The sequence below is a fragment of the Meriones unguiculatus genome, chromosome 7, assembly GCF_030254825.1.
Source record: "Meriones unguiculatus strain TT.TT164.6M chromosome 7, Bangor_MerUng_6.1, whole genome shotgun sequence".
Classification (NCBI taxonomy): Eukaryota; Metazoa; Chordata; class Mammalia; order Rodentia; family Muridae; genus Meriones; species Meriones unguiculatus.
This window is the reverse complement of record NC_083355.1, coordinates 1182969-1199620: the sequence shown is the minus strand read 5'-3', so window position 1 is coordinate 1199620 and position 16652 is coordinate 1182969. Positions and strand designations below refer to the sequence as shown.

General features: G+C 44.9%; 1 protein-coding gene across 4 annotated transcripts in view; it reads right to left on the bottom strand.

The window, feature by feature from the left end:
* B3gntl1 (UDP-GlcNAc:betaGal beta-1,3-N-acetylglucosaminyltransferase like 1) overlaps positions 1-16652 on the bottom strand; it is a 60394-nt gene that overhangs the window by 33545 nt on the left and 10197 nt on the right. For 2 of the 4 annotated variants that reach the window (XR_009592639.1, XM_021654206.2), the window contains exons 4-5: positions 8406-8470; positions 1621-1686 (exon numbers count right to left, since the gene is read on the bottom strand). The exons of 1 other annotated variant lie outside the window; for it this stretch is intronic. Coding sequence is in view for 2 of the 3 variants with exons in the window: in XM_021654206.2 (XP_021509881.1) it covers positions 1621-1686; positions 8406-8470 (131 nt within the window). In the remaining variant the exon portion in view is untranslated. The remainder of the gene's footprint in view (positions 1-1620; positions 1687-8405; positions 8471-16652) is intronic. One more of the 4 variants, XM_060386206.1, reaches the window with a different exon arrangement.

Sequence of the window (16652 nt, the reverse complement as noted above, 5' to 3'; positions counted from 1 at the left end):
CAAGCCTGTAAGAGCAAACACTGTGAGCTACATTCAGAGCTCACAGAACAATGCCTGCTGGAGGGTGACCAGCTGTCCTGACCAGAAGAGGGTGAACTGAATGCCTAAAAGTATCCTTTGGGAAGGTTGTTTTATGGGCTTTTTCCTTTGAATAACTTGCTTATCAGGGCCAGTGTAATACGGAGATAAAAGCCAGTGTAGGCCAACTTGACCTCACACGGAGTCAAATGCCCTGGTATGCGGCAGCAGCCTGGACTGGCTGAGTGGCTACATGGGAAAGGGGACCACTGCATCATAAAGCAAGCAATGGGAGAGACAGAAAAGGGCAGGGGAAGAGCGAAAGAAACCCTTCTATCTGCTTCAGTGTGACAAGTGCTTTCCAAAATGATAAATGAAAAGGATAAGAAGGCAGTGAACATTAAGGGGACATAGAAAGAGAAAGGAGCCCTTCACCCAGGAAGGAGTTTGCTTGAAGTCTTTCTACAGCTGCGAGTCAAGAATTCCAGTATAATTAATAAAAATCTGTTATGAAGGTCCACTACAGAGAGACAATTTGTTTTTTTTTTTTTTTCACAGAGATCCTTCATAAGAGAATGTTAAGATACCAACAGATCGCGCTTCAGGCCTAAGCATGGATGGCCGTGCTGCACTTGGCCTACTCCTTTTCCAGCTGTAAAACTTCAGTTTTCTGAAGTTGCACAAGAGTGTAAACTTTGTTTACAGTAAGACGTGTCTTAATTTCCTATAACCTAACGTAGTAAAGCTTCCCTCAACTCTTCCGACCTATTGCTTTGCCTTATCAGTCTTTAATTCCGTTCAATATACCTCAGGAACTACTCTCTGCTCTCATTTACAAAGAGAGACTAAAAAAGAAAAAAGAATTTCTTAGAATAATTTACACATTGTAACTTCAGAAGCCACCAACATCATATGTAGAGCTACTGATGAGGTCCTAAAGTGACTCTCTTGAGAAGTCTATACCCATCCTTGGGAGTACAGGATCTTCCCAAACACTTTTCTATTGATATCCTGCCTAAATCTGTTAAAAACTCCTTAATAAACTCCAACTCTAATTCACAGTGACTTGTCCTGAAATTCTTTTCTTTAGAATTTAAGAACTCTAATCTCACTTAGTGGAGCTCTCTCAAAAGAGCTCCTCAGTCTGCTATAGGTGAAGCTGGGTTTCCAGCTCCTCCTCCCGCTGCCACTAACCAAGAGCACGTCCATCTCCAAAGGGCTCACAAACCTGGCCGTCACAAACCTCCCTGATTCGTCCACTGTAAACAGACTCTTCTTAATCCCAAGGGCTATCTCTATTAAAAAAATTACTAGTGCCAAGTGAGAGTGGTGCATGTCTTTAACCCTAGTACTATTAGGAGGCACAGGCAGGCAGAACTCTGTGAGTTCAAGGCCAGCCTGGTCTACAGAGTGAGTTCTAGGACAGCCAAGGCTATACAGAGAAAGCCTGTCTTGAAACAAACAAAAAAACAATAACACAACACAAACCAACCACCTCAAAACAAACAAACAAAACACACACACACATAAACACACATACACACACACAAACTGGCATTTCATGAAAAGTGGTGACACTACAGAAAAAGGTGTTGTACTCACACTCGTTGGGTGCTGAACAGCAGCTTCATATTGTAGCCTCACTCTCTGGGGCATCATAACATCATCCTGTATAAAGAGCACATTCTAAATTAACATCAGGCAACTCCAACACAGCACACACACAGCCTAAGACCACAACGGCAAACAGCCTGAGTCGGCAATTCAGATATCCATATGCACCCTCTTTGTCATCAAGAAAAAGCAATTAATGTGATTGGTGAGACAAAGGAAAATTCTGGCAGTCTAAATACGGCTCAGAACAAAGGACAGCAAGGACACTCACGTGCCTGTGTAAAGTATCACAGTGGTTCTCAGAGATGTTTCTGCATCAGCCAGTAAAGCTAGAGGTACAGAGAATCCCTGAGACTTAGCAAGTTCACCATCCCTGTAGAAAAGGTCCTCTACCCAGGTAAGATTCGAACAGTTCTTTCAAGACATGAAGAAACAAACTGCACACATTTCTGCTCTCAAGGTGCACTTGGTGTGAAAGCAGTCATAGCTGCTCAGATCAGTCAATCCAGGACAAAAGAAGACACGGCATCACTTCACATATTTAAATTCAAACCCTAGAAAGATTAACTGCATTATTTAATAAATGCACACATAATGAAAACAGCAAAGAAAAGTGAGGACAGTGTGGCCCTAACAGCCCACACTGAGGTCCCTTGGGCAGGGCGACCCTGGCAGGAACAGCATGGCAGGTCCATCCGGTGTCGACAATACGCAGCCCTTACACGTGTTCTGCAAAACAAGGTTCTGTGCATTCTCCACAGGAATGCTTCATTCCACAGTAAAGTAAGCTACTTTTCAGTAGCCAATCAACAAAGACTGAAGTATTTAAAGGGATGTGGGAGTAGGTGACAGGAAAATACGTCTAAAATAATGCTCAATGACTGGGGCCACCTGCCACTTTCCCGATGCTCACAAACAGATGAATAAAGGAGTTATGGTACGTGCCCAGGTGGCTGACCTGGGAATCTGGGGCAACAGATGACTACAGGGACTGAGGAGGAGCAGTGTGCAGGCAATTTCTTAGTCTCTTAGTTACCATGCTATGCAACTAAAGCCGGTAAGAAACCACAACATAATCCAGGTAGGACGATAAACAGTCCAACTCCACTGAGGTGCTCGGTAAAGGACTGTCAGACAGAGAATTGTGAAATGGAGCCAGAAGGAAGTAAAGAACTTTCCATTGCCAGCACCTCATGCGTCTGCCACGCTGCTGCTCCCAGACACTTTCTGCTCAGAGGGACCTCAGGTTTGGGCTGTTAGGGCCACACTGTCCTCACTTTACTGTTCTCATTACGTGTGCATCTATTAAATAATGTGGTAGTTCTCTTAGCTTTTGAATTTAAGCGTGTGGATACTGATTTGAGCAGCTTTAACTATGACCATGTGACCAATTACAGAAACGAGGCTATCGGAGTTATAATACAGTCCACCTTAATTTGTTACAAACACATTAAGCACACTTCTTTGTTTTCTTCCTTTTCCATATCACTGGAGGACTGTGATGCTTTGGGGAAGAGCCTGCACATGTTCAGCTGTAAGCGGCACAGCCACACCTAACCCTGGCTGCACCAAGTGTTACTGAAGGAGGCATGTACGCACGCCAGCTTAGCATAGGGTGGACATGTGATAATTAGTTGTTTTTTTTTTTTTTCAATGCAGTTTATTCAGGAACATTGAACAATCCTCGGACCCTGGGGAAAGCCAGCCCCCAGCTTAAATAGCCTCTGGGTAGCCAACCCAGGCGTGCCACGGGGGCAATGCAGATAGGTCCACATACATGGAAGCAAGCCAGATCCTCGGCCTTAGCCAAATGTGGAGTTGTTCGTGACAGAGAGCACTCACCATCGGGAAGGTGGAAGGCGGAAACCAGCTCCATCTTTAAGGCATAGCATTCCGCAGCTCTCTACAGTTTCCCCTTTTTGTTTTAGACGCATCAGGCAAGAGTAGAGGTCTGATCTCTGATATTAGAAATAAATTGGGACTTTGTACCGATGTTCATTTAGGTGTCATCCACCCAAAGAGCATCAGACCGTCCAATACCTTTTTCTCAGAGGCGGGACCTGGGGCATCAACCTGCATGCAATCAGACATGCTCTTCTCTGGGTCCAAAGCGGCTGACCCTGAGTGCAGTGCTTAGCCTCGCATCCTGAGCGTATCATTTTAGCTTTTTATGGTATCCAACCATGCTTGGGGAGAATGTCCTGCTTCAATGGCTGTAAAGGCCTGAATGATCATGGCTGCGTGATAATTAGTTTTATGTGTTAACTCGACTGCCTAACGTGGCACGATGCTTATTTTGTGAAGGTGGATCCGGAAGAGATTAGCATTTTTATCAATGGACTGAGACCAGCCCCTACTCCATGCCCACCTTCTCTTCAGCTTCTCTGGGTTCTGACTGATACAGAGGGAATTAAGCAAGACTCCAATTTTACAGCTCAGAAATCTATGCAAAAAGCACAAATGCTCAGTGTTGCTCTCATGAGCCGAAAGAATATTCAAATATGGTTTCAACTACTTCTGCTGTTGAGAGTCAGCAGCTACCATAAGAACAAAGAGAGAACAAAAGGAATTAATACACTCATTGGCCAAATGGCTGAGAAGCTAAAGAAGATGTGAACAGACACTCCATCCAGAGTGGACAGAGAAGTAAGTACTAAACCTTATATGGTGACTAGTAATATTAAATAAGCTCTGTTTTCCTGAGACCACCAGAAAGAGAAGAAAGTGACCAAGAGACTGGAGAATGAAAAAGTCTTTTTTGAAACTGAAAACAAGGGAGAACTTTGCTAACAAGCCAGGAAGCGTTACTGCAAGGAGAAGGTAACGCCAAACTGACCCACTAGCTTTTCCCTCTGTGGGCAGGCTCACTGTGCCAAGTTCACAGGAGTCAGCTGGCATTTGAAATGCAAAGTAGAAGGGCTAAGAGGCCAAAAATGCAAGATGCTGTCAGCATCAACCATGAAAGCAGACACATTCACCTCAGGGCGCATGCCAAGGAATATTACCTGGAACTTTCTTCTCACAGTGAGAGGTAAATTTGAAACATTCTACACACAATTGACATTCCTGGATATGCATAAAATTCCCAGAGGGGCTGAAATTCCACAGTTATGAACAGGGAATCATCACTGTGGAATGATGGGGCAGCCTGGGAAAAGAAACTAGAAGCATCATAGAAAGGGTATAAAGAGCCTGGGGAGACAGTCATGAGCATTTTCTGCTTTTCTAAAAGCTGGAGTTCAGTTCCCAGCACCAACCTATCAAATGGATCACAGCCAGATCCTCAGGACCCAACACCCTCTTTTGGCCTCCTTGGGCAACCACACACATTGTGTACATGAACACACGTAGACACACACACAGACACACTTGTTTAATTTAAAAAAAAAGCAGTAACTAAGAATGAAATGCTATCGAATTCTGACATAAAAATACCTGAGGAAAGGCTGCTAGTCAAGAGAACTGAGGAGAATAAAGGACAGGCTTCCAGTGAGTCTCTCCGAGCCAGGCACCCTTGAGATGACAGGGGCAGAGAGGCCTTGGGGAAACACTAACAGTGAAAACGTTAGTGACCACTGCAAACTGTGCCTGCCCCAGAGAACACGCGGAGCTTGTTCCAAGTCTTCCCGTGTTTGGTTTGGGGTGAGATAAGGACACTTAGGGAGAAACCTCCTGGTCATGTCTAACCGCTGTGAACTGAACTATGGAGGAGGAATGCACAACCCAGCCACTTCCTGAGCCTGCTCTGAAGAGCAGTGTCCAGGGATGACGAACCCCACAATACTCTGATCTGTGGGGTTTCCCCTTCTCAGCAATGCGCCTTCGACGGTAGGTGACGTCTGACACTGGTTCCCCACCTCAGGTGGTTGAGTCTCTCCGCAAAGGTCCTGTCTAACTCCAACACCTGTGGCTCCTTCTTTGAAGATCCAGATAAAACTGGGACAGAAGCCACAGAACGTCAGCATACTGGACAGACAACTCTCACGTGCTACTGGATGGCAAGGCAAATCACTGACAATCCACTGCTATTCTGTGGGCCAAGCAAAACATGCTAGTGACTATTTCCCAAAGCCGAAGCTCTCCACACATCTCCTCCGTCCCTGTCAAACTGCACATTCCCCAGACGCCTGCATAGCAGCACCATACTGACTCCCCTGACACTGCAGCGTGCAAGTGCATGCCGTGATTTCCACCTCCACAAGTCATATACTCGCGGCCCTACCTCGTCTCTCTCACTTTCTTCCATAGAACCCAGAAGAGGACGAAGGAGCTGACTCAGCTCCGCTTCTCTTCAGTCCTGCAACCCTGAAGACCTCTGCAAGGCCTTGCCCCCCAACACAACCTTCCACTGTCTGGAGGAGCACGGACCCTGGCTGTGGGCTCACAGCCTTCAAGAACATGCCCAGTTCACGTGCCATGGACTCGGATACAAATGGGGAGTTCCCAAGTAATCAGCTGATGGGCGCACAGAACACAGGGAAAAACAAGCAAAAAATCACTCTACTGGAAGGGACACAGTAAAGGACACGGGTGAACAGCCAGGTGAGGAGGCAGACACAGTGAGGTCCTCGGGATCCAAGCACAGGGCTTTCTAATCCCAGGGGACTGGGGTGAACTTTCACATGTCTTCCAGAAACTTTCCGTGCTCCTGTTTAGAGAGATTACAGAGGCTGCACCAGGCAGGTGTGATTTACTGGTCCAATCTCCAGCCCTGGTCTCCTCCCTGGCAACTGGGGCTGAAAGCGCTATGCTTTTAACTCTAGGTCTGGTTTCTGGCAGACAGCCCCATCCTGACCAGTAGCCCATCTAATTACCGCTGAGCACAAATGACATTTTCTGGGTGCTCTATTTGGATTTAGAGTATCTCCCTAATGCTGTGTGTGTAAGGTTCTGAGCTTATTACTGTAAGGAAGTATGGAAGATTGAAGAGGTGGGACCTCATTTTAATGGAGGGTTCTTTACTGGGATGTACTTCAATAGCATTTTTTAAAGACTTTTATTATTTGTCAGAGTAACTTCCATTTATTTATTTATTTCCCCAAGAAAAGAAAGGGTTTCTCTGTGTAGCCGTGGCTGTCTTAGACTCACTTTGCAGACCGAGCAGGCCTTGAACTCACAGCAACCCTCCTGGATCTGCCTCCCCGAGTGCTGGAATGACAGGCGTACACCGCTGTGCCTGCCTGTAACTTCCATTTTAAAAATGTAAGTCCACCTAAATTATAGACTCACTCACGTGAAATTTTGTAGTTCCCTGCAGAAAGCTAGCTATAAGCGAGAAAAGTAACCAAAGAGACAGAGAGATACAAGCCTCAGGTCCCAGTTCTTCCTCCCATTTTCATGTCTCTCATGAACTTCCAGAGCCAAAAGGCTCAGCATGAACAGCTTGTTTTCTGTTTTCAGTTTAGGGGAATAGCCAGCACCTGAAGGTGGAACCAAAACTTCAGGGTAAAGCACAGTAGAGCGGCGGCCCACACAGATCCTGTTCTCCAGACACCTGCACTGAGCCCACAACAGTGACATTCCTCACCTGCTTCCTAAAGCTGAAGCGGGTTCTACAGAGCCAACACCACGGCTGTGCTATAAATAACTGCACACTACAACAGATACGTCAAATACAAAAATCACACACGGTATGTGACAGAAAACTTCCTCATCCAGCTGGCAACATCTGTCTTCAGTTACTGACAAACGTGCTGTCTAAATTCAGTAAAGTCGACACATGCAGAACTTTGACTTCGAAATGTCAGCCTTGCCCAGGCAGCCCTGTGGGCCAGTCCTCCTCCTGCCCCTTGCATGGAGAGGAGGCTCCATCTCCCGGTCTATGCGTCCTCCCACCTCCACGTACCCGGAATCAACCAACTGAAACGAACTTTACTTGCACAGCTGCATACGCCAATGGCCACATCCCCACGGGCCCTGGTGTGCGTGTTTCCAAGAAGCCAGGAGCCCAACCTGTGAGATACTTTAGATACATACAAGTTGCATCTTTTGAGACAGACCTTGTTGTTTTTATTCTACCTGCGCTTCTGAGGACAGCACGATTCACACAGTCTCTGTTCATCCATTACAGCCAATTGTCCTACTCCTAAGGGCCCGTAACCGTGACCATCCTCTGACAGTCTGCTAGTATTCTTCACCAGGACTCAGCCAGCACACAGTAACTGGTTTCTACTTTCTGTCATAATGAACAGCATAAGGATATCTGCACACAAATCTTCCCCCCCAGATACCAAGAGGTGAGAATTAGGAGTTGAGGACACAAGCACTTTAAGTTCTTGAACAAAATGCACAATCATGCTGTCAAGTGGTACCAATTCACACTGTCTGAAACACTATCTACATTTTGGAAACACTTAATTTGCTTTGTGGAAGTATCTTGCTAATTTAATTTGTTTGATCACAAATTAAAATTTTAATATAACTTTGATTTGAGCCTACCTGTCACCTATCTATAAACTTCTTACCTCTACCTTCAAATCTGCTTCATGTTTTTCTCTAGTTATCATGAACTATTTCCATTTCTTAATCCCTTAAGCAGCATATTTGCTAGAATTTTGCTTATCTTAATGTCCTTTGTATTCTCTGTGGTCCTATTTTACATATTAATTATTTTTAATTAAGTGCCATGCAGCACATAGCAACAACGTATTAAACTTGACTACTGAGAGTCATAATAACATATCTAAAAACAATTTTAAGAACCTACTAAAATTCACAATAATTATTTGGTCAATATATACAAACCACTGTAAACAAAACAGAGAACTACTTACTGAATCCAAAAAGCAAAGATAAGACCCTGTGCTCTGTGCAATCGCTTGGTTTTTAGAATATCCAACTGTTAGAAAAAGAGAAAACAGCTTTTTTAGAATTCAATTTTCAACAGCATAAAGCTAAGTGTACTTCAAGAAAGCTAAGGTCATTTCACACTACTACCAAAACTTCAGGTACAGTTTTGAAGGAATGAAAAGAGGGTAAACAGAAAGCAGTGGCCATGTTTAGTGATAATATTATAGAAGGTGAAGAATAAGTCATGATGGCATCTGGAACAATATTAAAATAAAAGTGAAATATCCTTGGGAAGTGTGCAAAAGTCTGGAAGAACGCAAAGCCTACTTATGTGTGACTAGCTGCTAAATGCCTCAGCTTGAATACCTCATGAGTGGCTGGTTGAGCACTGTGGCCTGGAGAGTGACTGCCAATGTCTGCCACATCTGAGGGTGTGCACACCCAACCTAGGTCACTGCCCGAGTATGCACTGAGCATCACTACTCAGTACAGACCCAAGAGAACTTTAGCCATGATTAGTCATCCTGAAAGTCCGGAGCTGGGGCTGCCTAACCTTATACTCGACAGAAAACCAACAACAACTTACTTGACAGTGGACAACCCAGGGTTTCACACAGCGATGGCGGTGAGTTTTACCACAGTATCAAGCACAGGGGTCAGACCCAAAGAGGCAGAGACTGCAGGGGACTCAGAACTCAGCAAAGAGGTCACTCTGGGCTAAAGAGCTGGGAATGTGGTTATCCTGGATGGAGAAACCAATTTGGCTCGGGCTGTGCCTTATTCCCAAGGAAAAGATATTGAAGTGTTTAAAAAACAAAAACAAAAAAACAACCTGTTTCCTTTAAAGAGGTTACAGCTGAGTTGTAAAAGATAAAAGAAGCAAACAAACAAGAAAGTCCACAGCAACAACTAAATGAATGGTGCTGAAAAAGCATAAGAGCGTAAAAGACAAAAATCACCACAAAGAAAATCAGAGAGAACCATGCTGAATTGACACCGACAGAAAATGCAGTAGTGCATCATGCTTACAATGGAAGGACAGACCACTCTTGGAGAGGCTAACTATTAGCGATACTTTTTATACGGTTTTATTTTGGTTCCTTATGCCTCTTCCTCCATTTTCCACCACAGTCCCTTCCAACCACCCCAAGTACAGGGTAGGATGGAAAGGAGGTTAGTGGGGAGGGGAGATAGTTAGTTAGGGGGAGGTTAGGCTACTTCCTGCTGGTTAGAGTCGTGGGGTTCCTTAGAGCAAGTCCAACACTTGTTTCAGGAGATCTCCAACATCTCATCCGGCTGCATGAACAGCAACCAGGAGCAGCAGGGTGGACACCAGCAGCCGCCTTCTTTCTCAGAGCCTCTTCTCTCTCTGGGCCCTGGCATTTATTCTCTCAGAGTCCTCAGATTTAAACTATCTGCAGCTGGCAAAGAGCTCCTCTCAGAGCCCACACCAGGCAAACAGTTTGCTGCCGTGGACCATCAGAATCAGTCCCACATCCCACACCTGGGACCAAAACAAAAACATGTTTATATCCACAACAGCTGACTGTTGGGGTAAGAGGGATCAACTTCGCCCTATGGACAGGAGAGTTGCAGAGGCTCGGAGGCTAAGGGCACTGAGCAAAAAGTGACACAAGCTCAGCAGGGCGGCCAAAGGCAGATCCATTAGAGTTCAGCCCAGAAGAGGGCACTGACGGGCCTTAAGGAAGATGGACTCTGTTCCTAAAAGGGAGACCACCAATACCAGAATCACACTCACCAGATGGCTACAGTCTTGATGCTGAGAAAATTCACACAAAGAAAATGTGTAGAGTTGAAACAATCTCTTTGGTATCTGAAGTTAAAACAAGCTGAAGAGAGTTCTCAGTCCTGATGAAACACCAGTCAAAAATGCATTTCAGCCAATTCTAACAACCTCTGCTATAAGGAAGGTCTCTCCCACAGGGTCTATTAGTACAAAAGAGCTACACACACACACACACAAACAGAGGAGGGGGAGCAATGCTATGGCTGAGATGTAAGACACAAGACATAGGAAGCTGCCCCCTTCACTCATACCCCTAAGATCCAACTTCTGCAGGGTTCAGATAAAGTAGCAGTTTAATTTCCAGCATTCATCTCTAGAATTTGGCCAGTCCAAACCAGTTAGCAATGGCCCCAGATTCTGAAGAACTATAAACAAAAGCAAAGGAGAAAATGACCATGAAAGATACTGTGATGCCACCCACCCTGAGACAGGTTTGCGACCACCAGGAAACCCCAGGCATCCCTGCAGAGCAGGACAAGCATGCAGAATATATACCTCCTGAGAACCTCAACGACAGAGACATGAACACATTTTTAACAAGCACACTAACATTAACAGAACTCTATTACAAAAGTTGCTTATGGAAAGTCAGATTTCAAGAGAAACCGAATCCTTCAACTGTATAATGAAGGCAATTCTAGCTCACTGAGGATGCTACAAGTTTCTCACAATAAATCCTGTGTTTGGCAAAGACAAGGAATTTGCTCTAATATTATTGCCTTGAAGAAAGTCAAATGTTTGTGTGGGGGCTCCATGTTTGGGGAAGCCAGTTCCTTTGTGTGAGTAGCTGGTTGTCATGGTTCCAACAGGAAAAACCCAGCTCCATGGAGATATTAACATGCCTCACTCCTGGGGAGGAGCAGGAGGCAGTGGGTCATTCTGCCTTTAGCAAAAAGCCACAGGACGAAGTGTCTTTCTGTTGTTATGTGGTCCTAACCCACTGCAAATAACCCAGCATGCCTGAAAACAGAACCTTTAAACTTATGTTATGTAATGACTAAGGTAACATGTCCTACTTAAAATATCTCCAAAGAACCAGCTAAACTCTGCTGTGCCACATAGGAGTCTCATTCCCTTCCCATGACAACGCGGTGCTGTCATCTCCACCTGGGGTCCTTAGTTTTACAGTGACCTTGTCGTAGACAGAACACATTCAGAGACGATGTGACTCGGTGACAAGCAATGCAGGGTTTATGAGAGACAAAATCTGTTTTTAACGTGGAGACAAGAAACATCAGTTATCAAAATTCCTTATTCGTTCAATAAATAAAAAATGCAAAAAAATATCAAAGAACATTTAAACAACAAATTCATGTTTCAGAAGTCAAAGCATACATTCTATAGTATAGCTTTCTATTTCAATCTAAAGATAATAAAAGTAGGAAATAATGCCCAGAAAATACTAACATTTTCCAGATGCACAAGATGAAAATGGATGGAAAGAGTGCAGCCAGAACCGGCCATCATTGCTCAGATACTGTTCATCTTTGAGACAAGGTCTCTCATGAGCCTGGATCTCACTAAGCAGGCTGTGGTGCTATCCTAGGACTGGTCTTTCTCCAGACATGCCACCACACTCAGCTTTTTGGACACAGGTTCTGGGAATTAAACCTGGGTCTCCACACTTGTAAGAGAACACTTTACTGACTCAGCCACCTCTTCAGCCTGAGAAAGTAGTTTTATTTAAATTTTGTTTTAAATGTTGTTCATGATGTTCTGCTTCCTCAAACAGCAACACTTCTTAGGACTCATCTTGACAGAACAGGTTCTGCTGAGTCTTAGCAGCCCACAAGTGCTGACCTCAGCTTCCAATATCTGTCCTGTACTTCACCCAGAACAACAAACACTGGCAGGAGACCAAAAAGGACAGTAACATCAGCGCCGGAGGCTTTCAGACTGGGAGCACGTAAAGTATAAGCTACTTTCAGAAAGCAGACAATCTATGCTTACTGAGAATGGATAGAAATGTTCCTATCTTCCAAGGGTACCTCAGGGTTCTAAGACACTGAGAGCCAGTATCCTGCGCTACCTAGAGGAGTGTCTACATATTGGGGGATGATGACAGCCCTGCCCCAAAGCCTGAGAGGAGGACTGTGTGAGCTCACAGGTGACGTACACTCTAAGAAGCATCAAGTAATGCAAACATGGCAGCACAGGCCTATAATAACAGGAGGCTGAGGCAAGAGGACTGCCCGAGGCTGATGCCAGCCTGGGCACATGACAAGATGGTGAGGAAGGAAGAAGGAAGGGAGGAAAGAAGGGAAAGAAGGAAGGGAAGGAGGGAAGGAGGGAGGGAGGGAGGAAGAGAGGGAGGGAGGAAAGGAGGAAGGGAGGAAGAGAGGGAGGGAGGGAGGGACTTAAAGTATCACAGATGGTTTCAAATACAGCCAATACTGTATTTGATGCAAACAGCCATCTCTTGGCAAATAACTTACCAGCTCTACACTGGTATAAGTGTACAGCTGGTAAGATGGCTTAGTGAGCAAAAGTGCTTGCCACCAGCGCTGTAGATGTTAGTGTGGTTCTAGAACCCACATGGCAGAAAGAGAGTTACCCTCTGCCCTACACTCATACCCACTCACACTGTAAATCAGTGTTTAAAATGTTAAATTTCTTTTTATTAAAAAGAGCTCATAGCATCCATCACTAGGAGAGACCTGGCCTTGCCCTTTTCTCATCTCAAGCACTATATGAGGCACACCCTCTTCAAGTCCAAGACCTCGAAGTCTCTGACTCATCACAAGGAGAAGAAACACTAAAGGCAAATCATTTAACCTTGAAAAATTTCAAAACTGAGGTACTGACTACCTTTTACGGAATCTTTCAAAGGTAATGAGGTGATCCTTTATAATTATGAGAAAAACTATTTTGCCCCTAGAATTCTTTGCCCCGACACACTACGTGGGACTTAAGAAGGCATTGCAGACAAGAAGGAATCTTAAATACTTTACCATCTATACCCTGGCACAAAGATTACTTTAAGTAGTGGCTCCAGAAAACTGAAAAGGACATGTATGAAAAAAACATTTTCAAAGGGAAAGAGAGAGGAAACAACATGTGACCAGAAACCAGAGTAAGTGTTACTGTGGAAGCAAGATGTCCACAGCTCCATGAGGGTGTTAACATTCGGGAAATCCAGGCCCAGGGAACTGCATCTCCTTCTGTGTCGGCACCTAGCACACAGCACTGAGTCACATGTTTACACTATTTCTATAGTCTGTCTGCTGGAATCTTCCTACTGGAAAAGCAAGTAGTGCGAGAGGGCAGGAGAATAGAACCTCAACAAGCTTCAGCAATGTAACTGCTTTATAACCACAAAAGCTCCAGACGAACAGATCTTAACTAGCTAAAGCAGACATTTATCTGTGAAAAGCAGTTTTTGTCTGGGGAGTGTTTTTGGTCTGGTAGGCCTTCATCACCAAGAGGAGGGGTAGGAGAAGGGAAAGTGCAGCAAGGCCGTCTCATCCCAGACTCTAGCTGGCTACCAAGTGATCGTTTCTTTCCCTCCAGCAAGTCAGGAGCATTCCGGACTCCGCCATCATCAAGGTCTTGTCGCAGTACAATTCTAGACTTCTCACACCAAGCAAAATAGAGAAGTAAACGTTAGGAAAATAAATAAAGAATAACGTCTAATCAGGATTAAACCATCTACTAAGAAAGTCCAAAATAATGTGTGAAAATCTAAGAAGAGGTAGAGGAGGCAGTAAACTGATACAGTTGGTTAATTTCACCCCAGGATTTGAAGAATGAAAACTGGGTGACAAGATGGCAGTACGGTCAGAAACCTGACAGTACTTTCAGGGAAATCACTTCTCAACCGTACAGAACAGGAGGGACCAATCCTTCTCTTCTCCGTGAGCATCTGGAAAAGGGAAATGAACTACATGGAAGGAGAAAAGAAGGAAATGAGGGAAAGAAGAAGAGGGAGGTGAGAAGGAAGGAGGGGAAGGCAGACAGGCAAAGAGCTTCAAGATGGCTGCGGGGGGCACCACCCATAGGGGAGAACCGCAGCCAACAGCAGGGAATCATACTTACGTGAGCAACCACAGAGCCACCTGCCAACATTCACACTGTTAGAAAGGACAGAAAATCTGGAAGGACAATCACTACAAGAATGTTTGCAGAAGTCCTTCAGGCAGAAGGACAATAGTAAGACAGGAATCAGTTTCTAAATAAAGCAAAGGAGAACACTGGAAAAAGACATATGAGGAAATGTAAGAAATCGCTTCTTTGTTCATATCCCTCTCATGAAGCTGTAAACTAAATTAGACAACACACATAAGGCAAGTGTAAAAGTGTGAGGTAGTAGCAGCAGCAGTGGCCGAGGCCATGTGCAAGCAAGTGCCACTCTACAGGCCCTGACTCTGGCATACACACTCAAAGGAAAGTTGCAGAAAGTTAAAGACACACATATACTGTAGGCCCTAGGCTGACCTCTAAGATAGCAGAGCAAGGAGTCACACTATAAGCTAATAAGACTAAAGTTCTGCTGCAGCATGACAGCACGAAAACGCCCCAGAAAAGCTGCCTAGAAGTACTGACAAAACACCATTTGTGGCCTCTAAAAACTACTACTCTAAAGTATACAGCAAATGAAGAAACAATCATCAAAAGAATCTCCTCAAACTCAGTGCGTACAGTGGATATCTACAGTGTAGACCAGGCTGGCTCCCTCTCTTTCCCTCCCAGCTCTGCAAAGTGGAAGCCAAAAGCAACAGAGACATGAGGTTGGTTCTCCTGGTTCCCAGACGCAAGAGGCTATTACACTGACTCCTTGTCAACTTGACATACAAACACATCACTGTTAAGCCATAACCCTTCCTTTTTAGTTTTTCCCCAAGATCACATATTAACAGCAACATTACAATATAAATACTCCAAGTTTTAAAAATCCCACGGTCTTTAAAAATTCAGGCTCTTTAAAATAGCTAGTCTCTTTAAAATTCAAAGTCTCTCCATGGTGGGGTCCTGTAAAATCAAAAATAAATTAGATACTTTACTTCAAGAGGAAAGAACCAGAATCTGAATAGAGCAAAACTAAACTCCAAAAAAGTATAAATATCTCAGTGCCTAGTGTCTAGGATTCACACATGATGTTCTAGGCTCCTGCACAGGGCTCGGGTCGCCTCTCCAGCTCTGTCTCCTGCAGCGCACACAGCCTGTCTTCTAGGCTGTGGCTGGCTCCATCCCACTGCCGCTGCTTTTCTTGGTGATCATCTCCAAAATGCTGCAGTTCGTTGCTACAACTAGGCTGCACCTTCACCAGCAGGCACCCTGGGCTCTCCTCAGGCACACCAACCCAGCCACACAATGTCAAAACTCAGCTGCTCTCAGTGACCCCTTCATGCCTTCAAAACCAATACCACCTGGATGACTCCTACACTACAAAGTTCAGCTGCCAGCACGAGGAACAACCCGGCAAAAATCTGTACCACAGCTTCTGTATGCTGTGGAAACACTTACCCGAAGAAACACTTCCCAGAAGACATCACCTCAACGATGCTGGTTTCCTCTAATCACAGCTGATTCTTCAGCTCCAACTGCCAACACCCACTGTCCCAGCAAAGCAAAGTTTTAACTTTTTGATTCCTTTGCCAATCAAGCCCCAGGTGACCAGACACCACAGATTCTTCACATAAAATTCCCAGTGGAGTTTTCTCACCCTGTGAAATTTCACAGGCCAGGCCTCCACTGTCTGCACTGCTCTCAACATTCTCATCCTCCAAGCTCCTACAGAACAGCTCACTGAGCACTCAATCCTCAGTAGTTTTTCTAGCCCAAAGTTCCAAAGTCCTTCCACAATTCTCCCAAAACCAAAATGGTCAGGTCTGTTACAACAACACCTCATTATCCTGGTACCAACTTCTGTCTTAGCTAGGGTTACTATTTCGATGAGGAGGGAAGAGTTTATTTGTCTTACACTTCCACATCACAGCCCATACTGAAGGAAGGTGGGACAGAAACTCAAGCAGAGCTGGAACCTTGAGGTAGGAGCTGAATGCAGAGGCCATGGAGGGGTGCTGCTTACTTGCTTGCTCAGGCTGCTTTCTTGTAGAACACAGGACCACCGGCCCAAGGATGGCACCACCCACAATGGACTGGTCTGGTCCCTCCTTCATCAATCACTAATTAAGAAATGCCCTACAGGCCAGGCGGTAGTGTCATGTGCCTTTAATTCCAGCATTTGAAAAGCAGAGGCATGTGGATTTCTGAGTTTGAGGTCAACCTGGTCTACAGAGAATTCCAGGACAGCCAAGGCTACACAGAGAAACCCTGTCTTGAAAAAACAAAACAAAACAAAACAAAAAATAAAAAAGAAAGAGAGAAAGGAAAGGAAGGAAGAAAGGGGAAAAAGAAATGCCCCACGGCCAGATGTTATGGAGGCATTTTCTCAGTTGAGGTTCCCTCCTTTCGATTCCTCTAC